General features: G+C 37.5%; 1 protein-coding gene across 1 annotated transcript in view; it reads left to right on the top strand.

Annotated features, from left to right (window-relative positions):
* Nucleotides 1-8,623: 8,623 nt before the first annotated feature.
* The window catches only part of LOC120778286 (frizzled), a 206,863-nt gene continuing 188,979 nt past the window's right edge, over nucleotides 8,624-26,507 (top strand). Inside the window, exon 1 of the mRNA XM_040110073.1 lies at nucleotides 8,624-9,660. Coding sequence (XP_039966007.1) covers nucleotides 8,932-9,660 — 729 coding nt within the window. The 5' untranslated portion in view covers nucleotides 8,624-8,931. The remainder of the gene's footprint in view (nucleotides 9,661-26,507) is intronic.

Below are 26,507 nucleotides of genomic sequence, written 5' to 3' on the forward strand. Positions count from 1 at the left end.
GTTGGCGGACACTTAAGGGCGACGTTAGTGTCATGACTGCGAGGTTGTGAACTATAAAGCTAAAACAAAATGAGCTGGATCATCAATATTAACCTTAAGTTTAACATTATGAAGGATTATCAACGCATCCTCACTATCGGGGAGGCAGATCTCTTGGTAAACCAAAGCCGCATAGAGTTTAGGTCCTTTCGAAGTTGCAACGCGGCTCTAAAGGTGAGAGCCTGATACAGACCGTAGAAGTGCGAGCACGTTCTGAAGAGTTTTGTTGTTGTAGCGGTAGAATTCTGCGGAATTAAAAGTTCTTGGCTAAAAGTCTGGGTCCGATCTGGTTATGTAGACCCGACTGTCGTGGGAACCCGCGTTCCCAGGTTTTCTCTTTTGTTTGCTCCACAAAGCCATGCCGAAAGAAATCAAAACCAAAAGTCTCGACTGACTTTTGTGCTTCCTGAGCCAATTGCTTTTCGAGAATCAACAGGATGATCTGCCAGCAGATGTCTTAGCTCTAGCGCTATATTTTCCTGGATTAACATAAAGTCAGGACGCTGAACGCTAACTCTTTAAAATCAATGTATCTGAAGATGGATGATTATACCAAATATTATCGCTGTATTTGTTTTGTGGACTATGGATTTTTCAAGCAGAGGACGAGCAAGTTGCTACGAAGTCGGAAAGTAAAGAGACTGACATTACAGATCCTGACTCTGTATCATTGTTCTTAGTAAGATCTTCGATCAAAGATTTTTTCGCGCTATTTTTTCGTTATGTCAGGTTAAAAGACCGAAACGGATCCGGAGGATGGAGCCATATTTAGAAGTTCACGCAAGTGAGGAAAGTTCTCTAAACGCCATCACGACTTCCGGTCCTAGATCAAGTATCATCTGGGTAACCAAAGAGCGTCAGTTTGAAGGGGAGCTAAAGAGAGAAAGATAATTAAAAATAAAAAAAAGACCCATAATGAAAAGAAGAAGTTAGTTAGGCAAGACGAAACATTTCGTGTCATCAAACAAACAGTCGTCGCCACATCTCTGTTGACAGTCATAACTTTGAATTCGCAGATAATTTCCTCTATCTTGGAGCCAGCATTAACACCAACAAACACGTCAGCTTCGAAATCCAACGCAGAGTAACTTTTGCCCACAGGTGCTACTTCGGAATGAGTGGGCAATTGAGAAGTACAGTCCTTTCTCGACGAACAAAGACCAAACTCTCTAAGTAATTCTATATGATGCAGAGGCATGGCCGAAGACAACATCTGATTAGTCGGCGTTACGTGTTTTCGAGAGAACGGTTCTGCGGAAGATTCCTTTGCGCATTGGCAACCGCAAATATCGCATTTGATAGAACGATGAGCTATGCAAGATATGCGACGGCATTGACATAGTTCAGCGAATTAACAGACAGTAAAGAAGAAGAAGTTCTGATGGGCCAAACTACGCTTGAGAGAGAACTCCTTACTAGTCCCTCGGATTTTAAGATATAGATTTGAGATTTTTTGCACGAAAATATGAATTCGTGACGTAATAAAAGAAAGATAAAGAATCTTACTATCTCTCTTCCATTCTTCCCTAGCTTTTCCACGATACTACTCGCACTAGAGTTACTTAAATAACCGGACAGTTGGTCATCAGTCATTAAAATACTACCTTAAATAGAGTCATCTTCATAATAGAGATTCATCCGAGATAATTGAAGCATTACATAGTTTAAAATATAAAAAATATAAAACTTCAAATACAATTGTTGCTAATAACTTCATTTGATGAAAAGTAAAATTACGCTTAATTGCCTACTGAGTAAAGGCGGTCACGCTTTAAGCGACACTTCCTGTCCACGACAAATCACACAGCCGTCTTTATAAATACACGCTTGCGCACAAGCGTTCGTAACTCACGCGGCGTGTAATGCTTTAGCTCACCTCTCCACACATATTTATACACAAATATATATATGTACATATATAAGTATACATACATGTACTCACGCACTCGCACTGTCAGCGGAGCAGTTCACTGTGGCGAGCAGCGATAAACTTGTTTGCTGTCAATAATGACATTAAAAGGTGACAATGCGAACAACGAATTCGCCTAAAGGCAAACGAACCTATAAACTAAGACCGAAAGAGTTTTAGGCGCAATCTACATACATACATACAGATATGTATGTATATACAATTATATATAGGTATGTGTACTTTTATTTATTACCAAGTACTCGCAAAGCAATAAAAAATACAAAAACCTGTCGAAAAATTTAATGTGACAGACGTTGGAGAATTAGATATAATCTTAAAAAGAAAACAATAAAGTTTAGGTAGAACAAATTTAGCTAATGTCAAAGCAGCAGCTGTCATTCCGAATGCCTTATCTGAGATCATTATATACAAGTAGTATATTTACGAGAGCCATACTTCACCCAACAATTTTAGGTTAGGTTAGATTGGACTGGTCGGCTAATGAGTCACGCGTAAACGTAGTCCATGAGGGGTAGTCACCCTTTAAGTTGCCCGCTCTTGACGCAAATTTCAACTGGCTCTTTGGTCTCAATAACGATACCGCTTCCAGTGTTTCATATCGTGGCCAAATGCTTGATGCATTGCCTTGCCAATGCTGGATAAGTGCACAAGAGATGATCCATTGTTTACCTGATGCCTAGCACTTGACATTTCCTACAGCCTACTCGCACTGTGAGCGCCATTCTGCAAGTTTGCGCCGCCATCAGACTGACGAGTGTTTATTGCAATCATGTTCCTAGAGTCCCTTCTAAGAAATGCCAGTCGGAACCTTGTGTATTTCTGATCTACAGTTTTACACAAGACTTTGTGGGAATGTGGGACTATTACGTTCCATTACGTTTTGACCTTTCGTACCATTCCAGATCGTCGTATAGACCAACAATTTCATTGGGAACTAAGAACAACTCGACATTTTTTCAGTGCTCAGGAGTAATGGTGATTCTCTATCTACACTTTTTACGTTCATAAAGAGACTGTGTATTATCTGTACGTTCTCCATATGAACTGGTCTTAGGCAGAGTCCAGTATACATAACTAGTAACAAACTCATAACTCAAACAAGCCTCTCTTCACCAAATAAACTTCTTTCGTCGGTAGGGTAATAGAACCATCCCAAATAGTCCTGTGGTCTTTTGAAGTTCTGTAAACTCATGTTGGTTTATTTGGCATCCATCTTAGGGAAACTCAAGCCTACTCGATAGTATTCACTATCTACAGAGGACTATTTCGATTATAAACAGACCAATAGACATTTCTAATTCGACGCAGCTTGCTCTGCTGCTCATATTAGATTAACCTGAAAGAAACCAGGTACTGAAATTGCTTTATTTAACAGAAGGTATAAGAGTTCCTCTCACTTCATTCTGACCTAGAGTTTACCCTTTTTAGAAAGCTTTCATAAAGGCCAAATTTTGAAAGGAAAGTAAGAGAGGCAGCGGTTGCCTTATAACGCTTTGGCAAAGCTATAAAGAAAAGTTGGAGACTCGCACCAACGGTGCTGTACTGGCTCTACGAAACAGTAGCCAGGCCAATAATGTTCTATAGAGTATTCATTTGGTGCAAGGCTATAGAAAAAGGTACACTTGCCAAGCAGCTTGAATGCATCCTAAGAGCGTCTCTGATCGGCAACTTTAGTGCACTGCGGTCTACACCGACAAAAGCTCTTAATACCATTTTAAACCTAGCACATACATAGGTATATGGCTGTGAATTGGTCCCTAAGGCTCAGGGAAGCTAGTTATAGGAAGTGTTCCGAACAAGCACTCGCCGAAATACTCTCTTCCTCAAACTACATGATTTAGTGGAGAAGTACTCCAAAATTGAGTTCATCGAATTCGTTCCAGCAAAAGATGTCCAGGAGGCCGTTTGAATGACGTCATATCATCTTCTGCTTTGCTGGCGTAGGCACCACTTATGCGTCTAAAGTCGATTTAATAACCGCGCGCCAGTTGTTTCTTCTTTTCGCAATGTGGCGCCAATTGGAGATTCCAAGGGAAACCAGGCCATTCTCCAGCTGGTCTTTCCAACGGAGTTGGAGGTCTTCCTCTTCCACTGCTTCCACCGGCGGGTTCGCTTTCTCACTTTTGCACGTCTTCAAACGGCACGATAAAATTTAAAAGGTTAAAGAAAATGAGAGTCAAGACCTTAGCACTATTAGAAAGTTGGGTTCATATAGTCATTCCCTTCTTCCAAGTTTTTGCATACCCATAAGTAAGTATGACCAAAAGCACTTGTGGATTAGGTATACATAGCTGTTTTCCATTTTTGATAAGATTGGATCCGTAATAGAAATTCGAAAGAGTTTAAAATTTGTAACTCGAAGCAATCATCAACAAAGTGAACCAAATACAAAGTTTTTTATTGAAAGCGAAATTCATAAACAACAAAACTCAATATTGGCTTAAGCAAAAACAAAAGTAAAGACGCTCTACCGCAAATAAATAAGTGCAAAAACAAACAAAAGCAAATTGTAAACAAACAATCTCGAAGCAGAAGAGAGCACATGCGTTTTCGTGCAAATTGGCGCTCTCACAATCTTCTTCAGCGTTGACGCTCTTTATTCCGCCAACTCAACACAAACACGACAAACAGCATTCTCCCACAAGTGGCTGTTTGCTGCTGTTTGTAGCAAGTTCTTGTGGACCGGTTTAGCCGGCATTTCGCGCGTCTCCTGCTTTACCTCACCAACAAAGCCAAACTCTACCACTTCTTCACTTTGCTTTGCTTTCAGCCGGGAGTGTTTTCTTTACGCTTATTTGTTTTTGTTTTGCTTGTAAGAAGTTCGCTCCATTGGGAGACACACAAATAACCGAAGTAAGGGCAAATAATGCTCGAGGAAAATAAACAAAATGTGAAACATAACAATGAGCCAGCATTAAAAGTGTCTTCAAGCGCATGAATGTATGTAAATATAAATGTGTGTGTGTGTGTTAGTATGCGCGCTCCAGCTTCTTCTATTCATGCGTTCGCCATTGTTTAGCTGCGGTTGGAATTGACTTGAAGCTTTTGCTTGCTTTTGTTATTGTATTGTATTTGTTGGCTATTGTGTGTTTATGTGCTCTCTCTTTTTTCGATAAATTGTTGTTGCTTGCCCACAGTTTGCATATTTTGTTATGCTTTACTTTTGTTGATATGTTGCTGCTGTTGTTGTTGTTATCTATTGTTTGACCGCGTGTTAACGAACTTTCGGCATATTGTTGTCGGCTGCGTTGGGAGATTTTGTGTGTGTTCTCGCTGTGTTGGTGTATAAAAATGTTACGTTGTTAGAAGTAGGAGGACATGGATGGAAGTAGTGAATGAGTTTCCTTTTATAGCAAGAGCTAGTGGAGTGGTTACTCTCGCAAGTTATAAATATAATAATAGAGAGAGAAATATGTAGTGAGCGTAGAAATTAATTAATTATTTTAAAGCAGTAAAATTCATCTAAGTCGAGGTAAAGATGCTGTAAGCCTTTTCCCTTCAAGACAAATAGTTTAGATTGGCTCCGTAGAATTCGACTCAATAGAAGGTGAGCCAAAAAGCTTGATGCTGAATACAAAATTGAAGGCATCCCTGGTCGCAGAGAGAGCAGAATCTGACCCACAATGGGTCCACCGTAGAAACACTGTACTCAAGTGACGAGACAGCGGTCTCGAAGTGACGGAAAAATACATAATAAAAGTGGGAAGGTGTCATGACTATCGCTATATGGCGTGAGGGCAATTAAAACCCTTCTTATGGCCTAAAAAATATGGTCTCCGACGTTTCGTTCTAGGTGTTACAAACTTCGGGGGAAGTTAAAAATGTAATCAAGATCCCCTAAGCCAAGCCTAAAATTACTATGTCTTCATACAACTGGGTCTCCAATTTGCTTAGAAAATATGTAATTCAAATTTTACTTTTTATTATGTACTATTAATAAAATCAAATCAAGATCCCCTAAGCCAAGCCTAAAACATAAACTGACTTTAGATTCACATAACTAAGCCTCCCAAACCTGAAGCACATTTATAATCCAAATATTGAGGTATCATTTAACATATTGCCCACAACCAAGCGGGGTCAATGGAACTCTCCGACCATGAATTTTATCTGGTATAAAGCATGTTCTGTAGCATGTTTCATAACCGTGGAGACAAGAAAACCAGTTAATAACAATTCGACCCGAATTTTGGAAAAAAAACCAAGGAAACACTAAGAGTCTCCCAAAAAGCTAATTTAGCCACAACGGTTCAAAACTTACATATGTATGTGACCTCAATCAATTTAGTCCAATAGAACACAGTTATCTGCACATAATTTCTAAATTAATAAGCATTGTATCCAACGTTTTCATTTAAATTCCTAGAACTTGATTTATCAACCTTAAGAAAAATATGATCTCTCTTCGCCACCACACATACTACTTATGGCTGTTTGTGCCTGCCAATACTCACGAAATATACAATTTCCAATTAGAATTTATTTCAAAAACACTTTTTCAAACATTCACGCTTGCATCCGTCACCTGCTTTTCAAACAACAGACACAGTAACCCCTAATTCAAGGTCGAACAGCTGAATTGCAAATAAACTAAGAGCTGGTTTCTTTAAGAGAGTGTGAAAGAGCATACCAATAAGCGGCAAAATCACGTTTCTATGCTCTTGACTTATTCAGCGACAAAGTGCGAGAGTGCAAGTAGTGGTGTTGGCGCTGATATGGTAAAATAAGCTATGTAGAATTTATGAAAAATATAAAAATATATTACTTTGAATAAATGTTTTGTATTTCAGTATAATGAAAGTTGCAAACAGTGGTTTAAAATAATCGAGAAAGGCCAAAATTTTATTTCACTCGCTATAGGATTGTAAAATATTGCATTTCTCTAACTCAATTTTCACCGCTCTCATAACTTGCTACTATGCACTTAGCCGCTCTTACTGCTCACACGCCTTTCGCTGTTTATGCAATTCGCATGCCGCTTGTTCGGCGCGCATTTCAACTTGTCTGTTTAGTTCGGAAGCGACTTTTGCCGTGTTTGGTTATTAATTTCGTGATTCCTTGTGTGCGTTGCGATAGGAAACTATTTGCCGCCGGTTGTTGGTTCTTGTGTGCCGCAGTTGACAGAAAGCAAATGGCTGCATGCCGCATTTGCACAGTGCCATTGGAGGAGTGCTAGAATTGTAAAGTGAAAAGAATTCGATAATGTTATTAAATATTTATAAAAATTGTGCAATATTCGCATGTTTTGAGTGATATTCAACTTCATCATTGCTGGAGTGTAAAGTGAGCTGATTTGCATAAAAAAATATGCTGCACAATTAAGAGCTGAAAAGGCATGATAAACGTGAAGAATGAAGTGAATTGTGCTTAGAATATGTACATAGCTGTGTATGCATATGTATGTATGTATGCATATGCATTGTAAATGTATGCTTACTTGTAATATTGTAGTGAAACATAATTTGGAAAGTGCAGGTTATGTTGTTAAAAAATTGTATTGAAAAAGTTATAAGTGCTAAAAGTAGATAAAATGAATAAATGATTTTGAATATCATAAGCGAAAATATATGTATGTGTACATGAGTATTGCTTGGCATAAAAACCAGTACAACCATTATTCGAAAGTGAATAAGAGCCACGCAGAGCCGAAAAGTGTTTGGAAAAGTGATGCATCAGCCCTAAAGTCTTTCAAGAATGATATTTATGGAAGCAGTCATCTATAAACTACTACTATAAACTTGGATATAACATATTTTATATCGAATGGTGAAGTAATAAGTACATGGCATGCAATTTACTATAGAAAAGTGAAGTGGAACGTAGAATTAGTTTTGAAAATAGTTTTTTAAAAAAATTAAAAACAAGAATATCTAACACCAGATGCTCGAAAAAAAATAATATGGCATAAAAATATATAAAACAAAGTCAAATTTGTGCTGTTTGAGGAACATTTTTGAGATTACTATAAATTTTGAATCTCAAAAGTTAAGCAAATATAGCAAATATACTATAAAAATAAAAATGTATAAAAAAAGTGCGTGTAAATGGGAGATTGTGCCCAAAAGAGGATAGAAACCACTAGCTTCTATCTAAGGATTATTATTATTTTGTAAATAGAAATCAAAATCTTCATTTATAAACTGAAATCGGGGAACAAATTATAAAAAAAGTCAACTAAAGGAAAATGTAAAAATTATTTTACAAAACAGTGTAAGAAAAAATTGCAGACAACAACAAAAAATTGGAAAATAATTTCATTTTAATTATTTTATATTACAATGTGATAAAAAAATGCAGAAAACAACAAAAAAGTGGAAAATAATTTTATATTAATTATTTTATATTACAGTGTGAGAAAATTTTGCTGAAAACAGCCAAAAATTGGAATATAATGTTATTGTGAGTGTCTCCTAAAACAAAAAAATAAAACATTTGCTGCCAAGAAAGATTAGCAGTTTGATTACTAAGCAGCACAAATAGTAATATTTTCGAAATAACTGAAAAAGCATGAAATTAAATCACTAAATTATATGTGGAAATTAAAAAAAATACGTTAAAATAAAATAAAAAATGTATTGGGTTGGAAAAAAAAATTTGATAAAGTAAAGAAAAATTGAAAAAAAAGTTTGATGAAGTAAAAATAATGTTTTTACAAAAATAAATATAAAAATTGATAAAAAATAAGTGACATTGTAGGAATTGTGTATAAAGTACATGCGATAAAATTTTTCCTATGAACCGCATCAAAAAAGGGTTCCAGGAATGCATACAAAATAATTATATTATATACGCCAAAAGTGTTTAATTGCAGCAAGTTCCTCTAAAATCGAGCCGTTTAAATATCAATAAAAAAATTGCACAAAACAAATACACATACAGCAATAAAATCCAATAAAAAACGTGTGCAAAATCCACCACACATCATTAAAAATTCTAAATCACCCGTTTACATCGTGAAAATGTACGCGCATCAAAGCAAAATGCCGACGGCAGGTCGTAACTGTAACGTGCTAATCTGTGCCATAGTCGTCGCGTTCACTTGTTGCCTCACACCGCCAACCGTACGCGCCGTGCATCGGTATGATCAAACGCCCGTCGAAGCTAGCCCTTACTACCGCACCTCCGCATCGGGTGAAATGATCAGTTCATCGGCGATGACAAGTGATGCATTTCCGCATCATAATCGTTGTGAACCGATTACGATTTCCATATGTAAAAATATACCCTACAATATGACAATAATGCCGAATTTAATTGGTCATACGAAGCAAGAGGAAGCCGGTTTGGAGGTACATCAATTTGCGCCGCTCGTTAAAATCGGTTGTAGTCCCGATTTGCAGTTATTCCTTTGCTCTTTGTATGTGCCCGTTTGTACGATACTCGAACAACCGATACCGCCGTGTCGTTCGTTATGTGAATCGGCGCGTATCTGTGAGACACTCATGAAAACGTATAATTTCAATTGGCCGGAGAATTTGGAGTGTTCGAAATTTCCCGTTAGTGGCGGTGAGGCTTTGTGTGTTGCCGAGAATACGACTTCGTCGACGCCGACACCGACGCGTAGCATACCGAAGGTGACGCCGCGCAAAAATTATGCAGACAGTCCGCATCGTAATATCGGTTTCGTGTGTCCGGTTCAATTGAAGACACCCCAAGGAATGGGTTATGCGCTAAAAGTTGGTGGAAAGGTGAGTGAAATATTTTATTAGTAGGATAATGTAGCAAAAATGTGTTTTTGATACTCCTAAGCGAAAGTTCGCATTAAATGCCTTTAGTACTTAAAAACTTATTGGATGACACTGTATATGACCATTTCCGTTTTCCGTTATCTCAAAATTGTATTAAGTAGTTTTAACTCCGTCTTTTTAAGCCATGTGTAACTCAGATTTTCGGTTAAAACCTTAATTAGAACAACTTTCTAGACTAAAGATTTTATATTTTGCGATATGTATCACAATTAATCTCTATAAACGACTCAGTGGTACACTCATACATGATTCTACATAACCTTAGGACAAAATTTGAAAAAGGAACTTTAGTATCCCTCAATTCTTAGCTAGCTGATCTTAAGAATATCGAAGGAAACTGTTTCGTAGGCGCTTTAGTAATCAAGAATGTACACTCAGTCTACAGTTTTATGACACTGAAGTTATTTGGGAACTCAGTTTGCCACTTCGAGTCGAATTATTGCAGAACAAGAAGCTACAGGTAAAAGGAGATACAACTTATTCACCAGAAAAGTCACATAAAGGGACTTAATTCGGTTTCTGTGTTAGAAAATCCAAATTAATCAAAGAGAGCTTAAGGCTTTCTATATGGAACCGGAAAACATCGTAGTCCTTCAGTGTTAGCGTCTTTTTGCCACGTTGCCAATGCGCAAAAGACCGCAAATCTCTTAACGCCGACTAATTAGATGTTGTTATCGTCCTTGTTTCTGCACCTTATAGCAGGACAGGGAAGATGAGTGACTTGTAGAATTTGGTCTGTGTTCGTCAAAAGAAGACTTTACTTCTCAATTGTATGCTCAGTCCGAAGTAGCACCTGTTGGGAAAAGTTATTTTGCGTTGAAATTCGAAGCTGACATTATTGTTGCTGTGAATACTGATTCCAAGAAAGACGAAATTAACTCCGACTCCGAATTTATGACTGTCAAGAGTCACGTTGGAACCAAGTCGCGAGTGCAGGAGATATTTCGTCTTGCCCTCGTTCACTACCAGAACTAGATCATTAATTTTTGAGATATCTATCTGAAATTTTACGCACGTCCATTCCTTTCTAAGAGGCTTCTCATTTGTTGGAATCGCCGATATCGGACCACTATTGGATATAGCTGTCTACTGATCGGCCCAAGTAAAGTTCTGGTACAGAAATATTATTTATTTGAAAATATATCCTCACGAAAGTTGGCACAGATTATTGTCTTAAGTAACGGTAGAATACCTAAACTAGTTGTTCAGATCGGATCACTATATCATATAGCTGCCATACTAACTGATCGAACCACGTCAACTTCTGGTATGGAAAATTTTTTTATTAGAAAAGATATCTTCATGAAATTCGGCATACCATTGATTATTTTCTAATCCAACGAAACAATCTCCGAAAAAATTGTTCAGATCGGACATCTATAAACGGTAGATGCCATACACACTAATCGATCAATATCAAGGTAGAGATCTTTTAGTACTCTGTTTTACTATAAAAAACGCAAATGTGAAGAGTGTTAACGTTCTTTCTTGTTGCTTCTATTTTAAAATTTCATTCCCTCATTAAATTCTGCGAGGCCCTGTCATTCAATTCTGCCTTGCCCCATATGGTTTTTTTTACACCCAGCAAAGCCGCTTGGAAACAACGAAATCCTCTAATGCGCAGGATTAACCTCATTATCAGCACTATAGTCTTTTATAGTATAAGAAAACAAAGCCAGGAATTCCTCCACATTCACACCAATACTAGCGCAGTCACCTACACGCAAACAAGAGTCACTAATCAGAAACTTAATACCCATTTTCCTTGCCATTGTGTGCCAAACCGTATGCCCATTGCTAAGTATTCATTGCGCAACACCAAGCTAAAAGCAGCAAGTCCTCACATTTGACCTCAATTCGGCTGAGGCAAGTCCACACATACATACACACGCACTATAGACCCGCATAAAAAATTCAACAAGTTTGATTCGAGAACATCAAACATCGCATAACTGCAGAAAACTACCTGACTTGCCACATGTAAGTGTGTGTGGTATGAGGGTATGTGTGTGTGCCTTTCATAGTTACCTGCTGCTTTGCTCGCAATCAGAAGTGAATGAAATCGCCTGTTTGGCGGCGCACAAAGCCAGGAAGAACAAAGGCAACATTAGCGCTGGTTTCATCCCTTAACGGCGCAAGAACGTCGAAATGCAAGTCTATATAAATATATCTACATATGAAAGTATGCATGTGTGTGTTTGTATTTTTATATAGCAACATTCACTGATGAGCATATGCAGCTCTGTAGACAATTGCCCGTAGCACGTGAAATTAAATATTTACACCAAGCAAACATTCTTCTAGGGAAAGAGAGAGAGAGAGAGCCACAGCGGGTTCGAGTGTGTGGCATATAGCATGATATTTAAACTGGAAAAGTATGTTTAACTTACAAATTTCGGCACCTTTTTAAAAGCACATATTTGCCCTATCTGTGGAAGTGTCATTGTTGTTGTGTGGTGTCAAATTTTTTCCATTTTACATTCACGAAATTTTTCTTATTTTTTATGTACTTCCTTTTGGCGTTTACGTTTATTTTTAGACCTTCGTCGTTTGTTCTTTGTTTTCCTTTTAACTGTTTGTTCTTGAGAGTAGCTCGACTGTTGGCGTTTGGCTTAACTCACTTTCTTACTTTTTGCTTAAATTTTCTGTTCTTTCTTTCTTGAGCAATAATCTTTCCTCCTTTGTAATTAGGCACGTTGTTTCGAGAACAGATAGCACGTTTCAGAATATGGATTAAGAACTTTGTTTGCCATTGTCTAAATTTTGGATTTCAAATCGTATCTTTTTGTGAATGTTTTAGAGAATTTTTATTCAATATATGTAGCTAAATTGGTTGTCTCTTCTTTGAGGTTGTTCCAAGCGCAGATAGCACGTTTCAGAATATGGATCAAAACGTTGCTTCGTATCTTTTAAATTTTGGTTTTAAAATCGTGCCATTTTCTGTGAATCTTTTCTGAAAATGTTTAGAGCTCGTTTCAGAATATCGATCCAGCAGTACCTTGCAATTATCTAAATTTCAGATTTAAAATTGAACCTCATTTTGTGAATCTTTTGTAAGAATGTTTATTCAGGATATCTAAATTTCGTATTTAAGGGGCACTCTTAGTGTGGATTTTTGCAAAAATTTTGTGGTTCTATATTTCAATAGCTTATATCTTTAGAAATAACGTACTGCAATTTCAAGTCAAAATCTCAAATAGTTTTTGAGCTAAAGGTAAGAACAAAATTTAACCTTTTGTCTTCAAATTATGAAAAGCCAAGTGAGCTCACCGATTCGGCACGCAAGTCAAGAACAGTCTCTCGATTTTATATTGACTAAGTGTTGTTTAGCTGGACTCGAATCCAGATCAACTTGAGCTGTTAATGGTTCGCCAAGAGCATACTTTTACCTCCGAGTACTGTCGCACTGTCGTGTTGCCACGAGAAACTACACACTATTAGAATATGACGAAATTATGACAGGTTCAACAGTGACAAGCCTAAAGTGGGGATATCGAGTAACTAAGCTAATATTTTGAGTCGATGGGGTCGAAAAAATATCTAATTTGTTATAACTTATCGAGCTTTGCAGGATTAGATCGACAGATAGGAGTTAGATAGTTGTTAGCCGATTTAAGTGCGGTTCAGCTGCGGGCAATGTTGAACCGGTTGATAACAAAATTTCTAACCAGTGCTTAAAATGAGGTATAGACAATCATCCGGTAACACATCATCCCTTGAAATACATACTTACATATTTTATATCGAATATTCTGTGATATACTAGAAATATATTTTTACTACAGTTCTAACTGCGTTTTATATTTACGAACCCCTATTGACTCTCATATTGCCTTTGAACTTCGACTGCCTATTCCATCATGTGTTATCAATTAATTTTCCTGTCGCTCGTTTCACATTTGCTCGCTTTAGGTAGCCCTCAAAATGCTACAAATCCCTGCGCTGCTGCTATTGATTTTCTCTACCATCCATTTTCGTATATACGAGCACTCTGGCACTTCTACTCTCCCGCCGAAGAAGCATTGCATCCCAAATTGAACTGCGGTATGTGTTTAACTCATTATATTCCCCAGAGCATTTTGCCAGAATTCAATTTTCTGCTTCTCCTTCGTCTCTTTTATTTTTAAAACTCGTTTGTCTCTGTTTACTTTTGGATTTTCTCAAAAATGTGTTATATAATCAATGAGTTTGTAAAAGTATTTATGTTGTTTGCGCTTCGTTCATTTTGGGATTTTACAGCAATTTATGTGTCTGCAACGAAGCTAGATCCCAGACAAGTGGAAATTTGTTGGTGTACTTAGCGCATGTATGGAAGTAAGAATCGACGCCACCGTTTGACGGCTCAGTTGATGCCCTGTTGGAATGTGTGAACGCGTCGGATAAATTTTTAGTGCAATACTGTTTGAATTTCGCTGAATTCATGCCATTACGGCATGACCATAACGTTAAAACTGGGTTGAATGAGAACTTGTTTCGCCTCGGTGCGGTTTTGGACATCTATCCACACTTATATCATTTTTTCGGTGGACAGTGGTATTTCTAACTACTTCGGCGCTATAGAGCAAGTGACAAATCATACTTTCGGTATCAACGAACTATAAAATTCACCAGAGCCATGCCAGTTCTGTACCAGCGCTGTTTCCTACAGGGTATGTACTCATGTGCTCATTGAAGCATTGAACTCGTTGGCTCTTTGTCACTGGGATTTATTAGTATTATTGACTCACCGTGTTGCAATATAGACGTTTTTATAATTGTTGTTGCCGTTGTTGTAATATTTTCGGTAACTCTTGTATTTTATGTATGTTTTATGCCATTCATTTGCCGTTTTATTTTTGTCACCACCATTGTTGCCGCGTAGGCACATAAGCATGTCTGTGGGTTCGTATCTTTGTTAACCCGCTTCGTCTAAGCTTTGTGTGAAAATTGACAGGTTGTGTCAACCTTACGCTTTGTCGAGTATGTGTTAATTTTTTGACATTGTCAAAATGTGTTTACGTACTTTTTAATGATGGTACTTAAGTTGTATTAGTGTGCGCACACTGATTAGGTGCCCACTTTCATTTAATATATTCAAATACCACGGATGTTTCAGTAAATCCCAACAGATATCTGGACTTACGAAAAATAGAATTAGTTCTTCATAAAATTGTTAGGCCTTACAAAACCCGTTTTGATTGAGAATTTTTAAAATTAATTTGGCACAAAAATTAAATTTCATTGTACTAGTATGTAATTCCGTATAAAACCTCTACTTTCTGGGCTACATAATGATAAAATTTTATCTAGTGACACGTTTGTCTAATCAATGAAGGGGCTTACTAACCCACAAATATATTATTTTTCAAGGAATAGTCAGGTTAGTAAGATTAGAGTTTGTTCAGTAAACAAATTTTGAATAGTAAATGATGAGATCACCAACAAATGAAGTTAGTTGAAGAAAACTTATGTCTAATGTACTATATATATATACTCTTTTAAGGTTAGAGCGCAAATAAAGTCCGTTTCGAGGGAAACTACTTGCCTATCATCAATTCAGCAGCTTAATTCAGGAAGAAGTTGTGCTAGTAGGCTGAAAACAAAGCATATTGCACGCCTCAATAAACTAAAAGTAGATTGAAGTCGCTTTAATCTTCCTATCAGCCCTTATGCCACTGCTTTTATTCGTTATTTGATACAGTTTCTAAACCAGCTCAAAATATTACCCTTTCAAGGAGAAAACCCCAGTAAATTACCAAAGTTTTGGGTAAATTATCTGGATTGAAGATAGGCGGACCTTAGTTTGTCTTGAAACGAACTTTTTTCATACTATAAATTATAAATTGGTCTTAGAGAGTTAATTGTGTGTGGAGCCTCTCTGATGAGCCTCTTAGTCCATCATTCAAGAATCCCAAACGTATTTATTTCCTCATCAAACCTAGATCCTAAGTAAATCATCTGAACTGAAGATACACGAATCTTAGTCTGTCTTAAGATGAACTTTATTCATATTCTAAACTATAAATTGGTCTTAGAGAGTTCTTTGTGTGTGGAGTTTCTCTGAAGAGCCTTTTAGTCCATCAAACAAAGTTCTCAAACTTATATACAGATTTTCCCGTCAACCATGAGTTTGTAAACTGAATTTTAAAACCCTTGCCTTTTAGAGTCAGTCTTTTACAAGTGAGAAAAGTATGGTAAGAGAGAAATTCTTGTGATATTTGGTCTTTGCACAAATCAGTCGTCCAACGTGTTGTTCTGTTACTTTTTTAAAGTGAATTCAACAAGAGTATGCTTTAGATATCTACGAAAAGTGTTCTTTTATGTTCTAGTATACCTGTTTGAATAACTTTTCATGCGAATAACCGAGTTTTTAACAGAGTGGACAAAAAGCTTTACCGTTCAGAACTGTATCTCACAAAATATGTACTGTGTTCCTGCAACTGTTTTGCTCATATACATACATTTCTTAAGATGAGAGCTTTGGCTCATTTATCACAAACTTCACAACTTCTCCGAAAGAAAGTTAGAATTTGGTGCTATTATTTATATTATCAGGATTCTTGGGGATCACTTTGGGCTTAATGCCTTTCTTATGTGTCTCCATTTGCCAAAAAGCTATTCTAATTTCGTTATATGAAACAATAAAGACGGAATGGTTATTACTTCTTAAATTCTGGAATGTATTTCAAGAATATATCATACATTTTTTGTTTCAAATGAAATAGTCTGGGTTTAGGTTTCTGTTAATCAATGTTTTGCCAGATCTTCTATGATTAATGTCCAATGATCTAAGTTTTTTGGATTGGATAGTCCTATCATAACTTCGAAGTCGTATAGAATTTCGTCTATTTTGGATCCAGCATTAACACCAAGAACAACGTCAGCTTCGAAATCCAACGGAGAATAACTCTTGCCAACAGATCTTACTCCGACTGAGTAGAAAATTGAGAAATAAAGTCCCTTCTCGACGAACAAGGCCAAACTCTACAAGTCACTCCTCATTCCCGTCCTGCTATATGGTGCAGAGTCATGGACGATGACAACATTTGATGAGCTGGCGTTCTGAGTTTTCGAGAGAAAGTTTCTGCGGAACATTTATGTTGCTTTGCGAGTTGGCCGCAACGAATATCGCATTCGATGGAACGATGAATTGTATGAGATATACGAGGCCATTGACATAGTTCAGTGAATTAGGAGAGAGTGCGTACGCTGGCTATGTCATGTCATCCGAATGGATAAAAAAACTCCAGCTCTGAAAGTATTCGACGCAGTACCCGCCGGGAAAGCTGAGGATGAGGAAGAGCTCCACTCCGTTGGAAAAAACAGTCTATGCCAATAAAAAAAAAAATAATAGTCCTATCATACTAGTTGGATCTATTATTATTTTTTTTTTTTTCAAAAAATAATGAGTCTGCGAGTCTTAAAATTGTCTGCTTTCCTTCAATTACAAAATATCACTCTTATCAAGGGCAGCATCTGCGACACAAAGTACCACATTTATAGCCACTTCCATGAGCTCTCAAGCTCCGCCCATTCGACAATGTACTTCTAACGATACTGCACGGCAATAAAAACTTACGCTATTTATCTTGTACGCCAAATCGCCAACACTACAAACTGACACATAGAAAAAGCGGCGGGTAGCGTGCAAGTCCAGTCGAAATTTTAGAGTTTTTATTTTTTTTCGTATTTTTTGCAACTGCCTCAATTTTACGGCTTACGTTGTTGTTATTGTGTTGTTTTTTTTTTTTCTTTTTTTTTCTTTTTTTTACTGCACGCTGCATGTGGGCGCCAAAATGTCAGTTATTAATGGCACTCACGCGTTTATGCGACGGCCTGCCCGCTTACTACTCTGCGCATACATACTCGTTTGTCGGTTTTTACTATTTTTTAGGAGATTATATGCTTGGTTTTGTTGTTGTATTTTGCATTGTGTGCATGTGTCGAAAATGCATGTAAAATGTTTAATTACAAGGCTTTAATGACAATTTGGCGTAAAAAACATTTATTGCAAAATAATTTTTAGAGACAGCGCGGTGTAACGGTAAGCGTTTGCTGCTGCACCTAAAATGCTGCCACACGCGTGAATTATGGTAATTTTTCTTAATATTAATTCGCAATTTATTTGAAGTTTTTCGTGAAAATAAATTTTGTTTTAATATTAATTAAAAATCAATTAAGTAAAGTTTATTGTTTTTCGAACTCTGGTGCTTGAATATAGAGTTTTATGTTTACTACGGTCCACGAAAAACTAAATGATTTGATTCAAGAAATTGTCCGACCAAGAAAAAGCTTTAACTTCGGCTACACCATAGCCATTATACCCTTCACAGCTGCATTTTTATTGCAGAAAGGGGTGTAAAAAATGGTGTCATGCTATTGATGGATCAGTTAAATGCTATAGTGATCCGATCTGCACAATATATTCGGATAATATATTGCTGGCTTAGAGAATAATCCATGTAACATTTCGAGAAGATATCTCGTCAAATGAAAATGCTTGTCATATAAGCACTTTATTCCGATCGTTCAGTTTGTATTGTAGCCATGAGCTATATTGATTCGATCTGAATAAATTTTTGAGAGAATCTAGAATAGACATGAAAAATAGTCTATGCTGAATTTCGTAAAGATATCTCGCCTAATAAGAAGTATTCTATGCAAGATATTCATTCTGATCATTCAGTTTATATGGTAGCTACATATAGTATATGCTTTAGTTATCCGATATCGGCGGTTCAGTCAAAGAGCTGCTCCTAGCAGTAAAAAAGATATTTGTAAAGTTCCTTGTCGATATCTCAAAAACTGTGGGATTAGTTTGGGTATATACAACAAGACCTTCAACATTTCTTTGTGCGGTTACAAGCTTTGTGTCGCACTTAATGTACTCTATTCAGGGTATAAAAAACCGAAGTAACTAATGTATTTGGGGTGCGAAGTTTCGTCTTTACACTCAAATCGTTCGAACAAGTTAAATACTGTGAGTATACGTCGGAATGAGTTTATCTCTCCTCTGGGGTTAATACGTTTTTATCAAAAGGTTTGAAACATATGCTTAGGTAATTTGTTTTTGTATAGTCCTTTCATAACGCAATGATTTCATTTAATATAATGTATAGGTGGTCACATTTATAGATACTGGTCTTTCTAAAACCTTCAGTGATTTCCAATTTTAATGGCTTGAATGTGTTCAAAAACTCTAAGCTAAACAAGACTGCCCTTGGATCCATGTTTCCAAATAGATATCACATCTCTTCGCTAGCACCCAGCAGTATATTGGATTTTAACAAAAGGCTGGGGCTAGGTGAGTCTTTGTGATTTAGGAGATGGCATAATAGACCTAAGGTCGCGGTGCATTCCTCGCCTATCTATCTAATCTAAGCTAAACAAGCGAGGTGTTGTTAGTTTTAGAAAGATTCTCATATATATTTATAACCGTTCAGGAAGAAATACATTGGTGGTTAAGCTTTTTATTACCAGGTTACCTTAGCGATAAATTTAGCTCTATTGTTTCAACCTTGTAGTTTATCTTTACTGTTTCCCTTTTATAGTTCAATTATAGTACTTTTAGTCATGTTTTATCCCATTTAATGGATACCAAGATAAACCCAGCATTTGTTTTTCAATTGAAGTGGGAATCTCGTCAGACCTACCGGTGACTGCAGCTTTAGCAGATTTTTGGATGATATACAATTGCTGGTCGATGAATGAGAATGTACCATACTGCACTCCTTGCTCTTATAAAAGCTCATCTTGCCGCAATCGTAGGCGTACTTACTGGGCGCTAGTTGTCAAAGTTGTGTGGAGAAGTGTTATGTGGAAACATGCAGGTACTTTTTCTTCCATTGTGCAGCGTTTGCCAGACTGTGACTGAAACATCTTGGTATTCTTACCTTCGGCGAAACAGACGACGTAGCGCCAACTGTCATCAGCTGCCTCAAGAAATTTTTGATAGATCGTTGTTGATTTGTAAGGGTCAACGGATCGGCATTCTAAGCAGTCCAAGTGAGATCCCTGTTCAAATCGACCTCTTAACCTAACTATATCTGTATATCCAATATGTTAAACTCATTACATAATTTTAGTTGTGTATGCGGTTAGTGTTGGTTTTATTTTAGCAGTTCTATTTATTTGGTATCGAAATTGTGGAATTTTTTGGGATCAAAGTTCTTGATTGGTGCTTCCAATAAAAAAAAACCTAACTGCGTTGTGAATAGTTCAATCAACCATCATCGTAATATTAGTTTTGCTCAGTAGTTTGACATCTAGTTTGACATCTCCTTGTTTCTAAGCTCATTCCAGCTTTCACTATATAAATTTTAGCTGTGAATACTGAACAGTCTGTTTATAAGAAACTACTATTTCTTCTTCTTTATTGGCGTAGACAACGCCAATGCGGTTATAGCCGAGAAAGGAGGTCTCTCATCCGAGACTGTTTTTTTCTTTTCCTTTTTTTTAGGTGCCGGGTCCTAAACCTAGCGCACAACCTTGGGGAGGAATGTTTCGCCTTCTACCTTTAGCTCGCCTTAAAAGGAATGTTATTTGGCAAACCAGAAGATGCTTGGTCTACGACGGGAAATCGTAAGCCGCTTGAGTCATATATAAAATAATCGTTTCTGGCCACTCCCAAGTGAATGGCGCTCAGAGAACTTTCCTCACTTGCGTGAACTCCAACGCATGACTCCATCCTCTAGCATAATAAACTACTATCTTGTTATAATTATGGATCCAATGTACCCGTAGAGTTAATTTTCGCCTTTACTGTTTCATTGTTTATAAAGTGAACCGTTTTCCATGAAATTTCTTGACTGTAATGATTTCATACTTCGCTTAAACTTCATTCCATTTACGATTCTCTTAATCCATTTAATTGCTTTGCTAAACCTTACTCCTCCGTCTGTACCCGTCTGTAGTCTCTCTGATTACAACTGTCAACTCTCTGCACACTCATTTTATTGCGAAAAATAGTGAAACTGTCATTTTCATGTGTCAATTGTTTGCGGATTGTCACAAACGCGGCTGACAAAGTGACAGCATAGCTGATGCGGAAAATCTTAAAAGCGAAAAAATAATATTTTTTTACACAATTATGCAAGTCAGTAACTAATTTACAAAATGCTTTAGATTTGAACGTGTGTCTGTCTGTCGTAAATACCAAAGCGCGCACGAGCGATGTTAGAAATGTCAAGTGGGAATGGGAGCAGCCTTCGCCGCTCGACTGCTTAATTAACTAAGGCTCACACGCTACGCAGAGTGCGCTTAAAAGGCGTGTCGCATGGCATTTAACAACAACAACTGCCCCGCGGCGCGTAAGTTGACAAATAAATTGCTGACTTTACCGTTATCAGTGAGTGAAATTGAAGTGTCTCTATTGCTATGACAGCATACGTATTTACGTAAATATTTTTTACAATTCATATTTTGCAATAATTTAGCTGTCCAAAATTATTATTATTTTTTTCCGCAACCTTTTTTAATCAATTTCGCGCGCGACAAGTTAAACTGGCCGCAATGTGTGCGATAAACTTTGAAAGTTTCATTGGACACATTATCGCCGGCTTACCCAAATTGTGCGCTCACTGTCGCCAATCGTTGGTGCGCCACCGCCACCAGCCGGCAGCCAGCATCAACCACCATCAGCCACCAGCTGTGAGTGATTGCCCGACATTAGCGCGGTGATTTTGTTAATGTGCGTAAATTTTTTATGTGTAACTGATAGCTGCGAGAAACCAATAATCATATATTTTTCCCCAATACCGTTAACGGCACACCGCAATGACAGTTTGAGTGCAACAAGTAATTAATGTCTGGCTGCTAAATGGATTTCATACTTTGTTTTGGTTTTTGAGTTCAAAAATTATAAATGAGAAGATAAGTTTTGAAATCATAAAGTGCAAAAAGGCGTGAAATGAAAACGAGTCGTTAATTAAATAGCAAAAAATATAAAAACTGGCTTATTAAGTGATTTGAAAACATTGCAAATAAGTCGCGTAAAATTTTGAAAATGTTTCTAAGCTATAATATTGTAAGTTAAAATCAGTCCTTTTGGTTTTCATGACGATGAGCTAACAACCTCCTGGTAGCTGTTTCATGGTTATTAGTTCGACTTACATGCCTAAAAACGGAATTCTTATAAAGTAAATTTAGATACATAAACTTGTTGAGAATTACAGATGAGTGTGAATGAAATTGTATATAAAACTAAGAAGTAGTTGACAGGAAGAAGTATAGTGACTATTAGGACCCCAGTGGGCAGTTTATATCCTTCTGTTTTGACAGCTGATCTATAGTAAACCACATTTCGAACCATATAAGTCTAAAGCTTTTGTCAGCTTATCGAAGTTTTTATACACTGTTTGAAAGCCATCAAAAGCAGTGAACTGCAGCTTAGAGTTGTCCCATAGCTTCGACAGCTTGTCCACAATGAAACGGATGGCTGCAACGCCTTCCCCGGAATTGATGGCCAACCAGAAGACTTCTCTTTCAAAGTGAGCCTTATCGACTTTAAATACCGACCCGCTCAAGTTCGTTGACAATATTAGGTTCATCAGACCATCGCTGAACGCCGCTTCACTCATGGTCTGTTGTTCCGCCGACATGCTCCCTACGGATCTGGCAGTGTTGTTTATGGCGTAAATGAAGGGACGGGTTGCCTCTGCATAAGACTCCCTATTCCATCCTGCCCTGTCACTAGTGTTTTTATTCTTACTGATTCCAGAAACTAATGGTAAATGACAATCCCACTCAGCCAGTCCCTTGCAAGAAACATGATGATTAGCTCTCTTTGAGCAAATGGTCATCTCTCGTTTACCCGACTGCTGAGGTTTTTTATTTTCTTGGTGGGCACTGCTGTACTAAGGGTTGGGCTTAGCAGCCAATATCCGCGGTTTACGCGCTACGCTACTAGCGACCCGGACGATTTTTTCCGTTCATATGTGAGCGGGGTTGGGTCCTCCAGAATCTGTGCTTTTGTCACAGCCGGAGCTGGACAACCACCTGGAATGTTAATCCTCTTTTTGTCACCTTCGCTAGTTATGGTTTCGTGCACTTTTGTCTAATTTTTAAGATGGATGGATCTATTAGAGGGTAATCTTCCTCCTACTTCCTACACCGCTTACTAGAAGCTGGTCGGTGTGCCTAATACAGCACTCCATCTTTTACAACACAGACTTGGGACCGGCTATGGCGGATTTTCGTGCAATATTTAGTTCGGTAGATGGGTATTTCGGACTAGTGAACTTGCGTTGACTTTCTGTTACTACTAGTTTTGTCTGCTTATTCGAGTTTATAAAAGGCGGAGGATAATTTCTGTGCCTGTAAATTGTAGAAAAAGCTATGAAGTTATATACATTTTCTCCTGAAGTGGACAAAGAATTGACAAAAACAGCAGTTTGACTCTTATGTTTGCCCCTTACCTCCCACTCTCTCTAACGCACTCAAAAATTTCAACGCCTAATGCATTTTGCACTCTTCTCTGTGGCGCCACGAAAGTTGCTGTGCGTTGACATTTGCTGCTGTGTCCTATTTTGACATTTGTCAGCCGCGTTGACTAGTTTGCTCGGACAATTTGACGCAAATGAAAAACGAAAACTTTCTGCATAAATGAGAAACTCGATAACGGCACAAATTTGGCGCCGAAAAAAATGAAGCAAATGAATTGGTGTCAACTAGAAATGGCGTTTGCGAAGTTTTCGGGGCAAGTTGAAAAACAAAAGTGCTTGCTTCGCATAAAAAAAGCGTAGCAAGGAGTTTTTGGCGCTCGCGTGCGGCAAGTATGAAATAACAACAAAATCGGCGAAGGGTGCGTTAACGGGACAGCGCGAAAACAAAACTTTTTTATGACATTTTTTATGATTGTCGGTGGCAATAAGCGGATGTTTTTTTGTGTTATTTGATTGTTGTTGTTCTTTTTGTTTTTTTTTTTTGGCTTCAAGCTCTTAACGCCGAAAACAATGTTGACACTTTGTTGTCGCTGTTATTTTATGTTTGCATGTACTTGCAACGTAACAGTTATTGCTTTAGTTAGTAGCATGTGAAGTCGAAAATTGTTGTTGTTGCACATTTTGTCACTAGTGTTTTTTTCTTCGCCTTCTGGAAATCGAATGCGCCGCTTGCTGCGCTTGTCGTCGCCTTCGGCCACTTTGTCACATGACACTGTCGCTTTCATACTGTCGTTGTAGTTGTTGCTGTAGCTATAATGGCTTTTGTTATATTGTTTGCTGTTTTATGGTGTTGCAAATATTGTTGTATTTTATTAGCCATGTTTTTCGGGTTGTAAAGCTGTTAACGCTTTTGTAGAAAATACAAAAGAAATATATAGTTTTTTCAAAAAAATACAATATTAATTTTTGCTTGGATTTTTATACCCTACAGAAGGTATATTATGCTTGGACGAAGTTTGTAACAGAAAGAAGGAAAAGCCGGATACCTCATGTTTAAATGTTTACATATCTAACTGATCAGGTGACGAGCAGCACAGGGGTTTAGCCATGCTCGTTTCTCTATCCGTCGGTTCGCTTGTATATATGCGAACTAGTCTCTTAGTTTTTGAAATATCGATCTGAAATTTTACAGACATTCTTCTCCCTCCAAGCAGCTGCTCAATTGTTGGAACAGCCGATATCGGACCACTATAGCATATGGCTGTTATACTAACTGATCGATCAAAATCAAGCAGTTGTATGGAAAACTCTTTTATTTAACAAGATAACTTCACGAAATTTTATACGAATTATTGTCAAAGGCAAAGGTACAATCCTGAAGGAAATCTTGTAGATCAGACCATTATAGCTTATAGCTGCCATACAAACTGACCAATCTTAATCAAGTCCTAGTGTGGAAAACCGTTTTATTTGACGAGATATCTTCAGGAAGTTTTGTATAAATTATTGGCCAAGGCAGAGCTGCAGTCTACCAGGAAATTGTTCAGATCGAACCACTATAGCATATAGCTGCCAAACAAACTGACTGCTCAAAGTCAAGCCCTTGTATGAAAAACTCTTTTATTTAACGAGATATCTTCACGAAATTTTGCCTGAATTCTTGACCAAAGAAACGCTACTATCTCCGAAGAAATAATTTAGATCGGACCACTATAGCATATAGCTGCCATACAAACTGACCCATCAAACTCAGAACCCTCTATGAGAAACTTTTCTATTTGAAAATACCTTCACGAAATGTGGCATGGATTATTGTCCAAGCCGAAAATACAATCTCTGAAAAAATTGTTCAGATAGGACCACTATAGCATATAGCTGCCATACAAACTGACCGATCAAACTAAGAACCCTCTATGAGAAACTTTTCTATTTGACAAAATACCTTCACGAAATGTGGCATGGATTATTGTCCAAGCCTAAAATACAATCTCTGAAAAAATTGTTCAGATCGGACCACTATAGCATATAGCTGCCATACAAACTGACCGATCAAACTCAGAACCCTCTATGAGAAACTTTTCTATTGGCAAGATACCTTCACGAAATGTGGCAGGGATTATTGTCCAAGCCTGAAATACAATCTCTAAAAAAATTGTTCAGATCGGACCACTATAGTATATAGCTGTCACACAAACTAATCGAACAAAATCAAGATAAACATCTCTTTATAATCTTTTATGCTATCAAAAAGCACATGTCAAGGGTATTATAGCTTCGTGCAGCCGAAGTCATAATTTTTCACTTTCATCTCTATTCAATTTTTAATATTTAACACATGCAACAACTTATCATAACTTTGCTATTGAGTCTGGTAGACTCGCATTTGCCATTTATCTAACAGTCACTCAGTCTTCCATAGCTGACAAGCGCAGCTAACAGTCATAGCAAAGTGCAGAAAATCTTTTTAAGTAAGAAAACACTTTCTCATATGTGTTGCTGCGTTTGTGTTTGTGCATTCGTCCGGTGTGTTAAGGAAATGCCAGCGGAGTGACAACTTAAATGGCAGGAAGTTAATTGCGCACTATGCGGGCGTTCAAATGTGTAATCAAGCGGCGGCGACCGAGAAGACTCTTCACGTACGAGTACGAGTACTACGCATTGGCAGCCGGTAGCTGGCTGCAGCTTGTAGCTCGCAGCGTGTGTTGACTGTTTGGTTGACGCGTCGCAAAGGAAGTTGCTGGCAATGTAGGAAACATCAATGGATTATGATAATTTAACGACGGACAGGTAGTCACATAGGGAAAATTGCCTGCGAATGCGTTGGCGGATAGCGCGATAAAAAGGGTGCAGTAATCGCTTGTAGTTGTGAGTTAATGTAAAAGGGAAATATACGCTATGACTTTTGATAACATTCGGCTTCATTAAATTAATATTTTCTTACTTGAGGCTCTCTCCTTGGTAGTGATTCGTTAAAAATAAAGTATATCTGAATGTTATATTGCTTTCTCTTAAGGTTTAAAGAGTAGTTTCCGAACAAAATGAAAATATTTGAAGTTTCAATATAAATCATTTCTTCAAAAAAAAAAAAAAATACAGTTGAAGCAAAAATTTTATTTGATGACGAGTGTCCGGACACTGTTCGACGAAAATCAACCATCAAGGATTGGTATACTGACTTTAGACGTAATGAAATGAGCACCGAAAACGGTGAACCTTGTCGACTCCCAAAAGAGGTTCTTACCAACGAAAACCTCAAAAAAGTCCACAAAATTATTTTGAATGACCGTAACGTGAAGTTATTAGAGATAGCAAACACTCTAAAGATATCAACTGTATGTGTACATCACATCACGCACCAGTATTTTGGTATGAGAAAAAAATAACGGCGAGTTGATGATTCGAAGCATTGTTTGGAGATTTTCACGC

The sequence above is a fragment of the Bactrocera tryoni genome, chromosome 5, assembly GCF_016617805.1.
Source record: "Bactrocera tryoni isolate S06 chromosome 5, CSIRO_BtryS06_freeze2, whole genome shotgun sequence".
In the NCBI taxonomy this organism is placed as follows: domain Eukaryota; kingdom Metazoa; phylum Arthropoda; class Insecta; order Diptera; family Tephritidae; genus Bactrocera; species Bactrocera tryoni.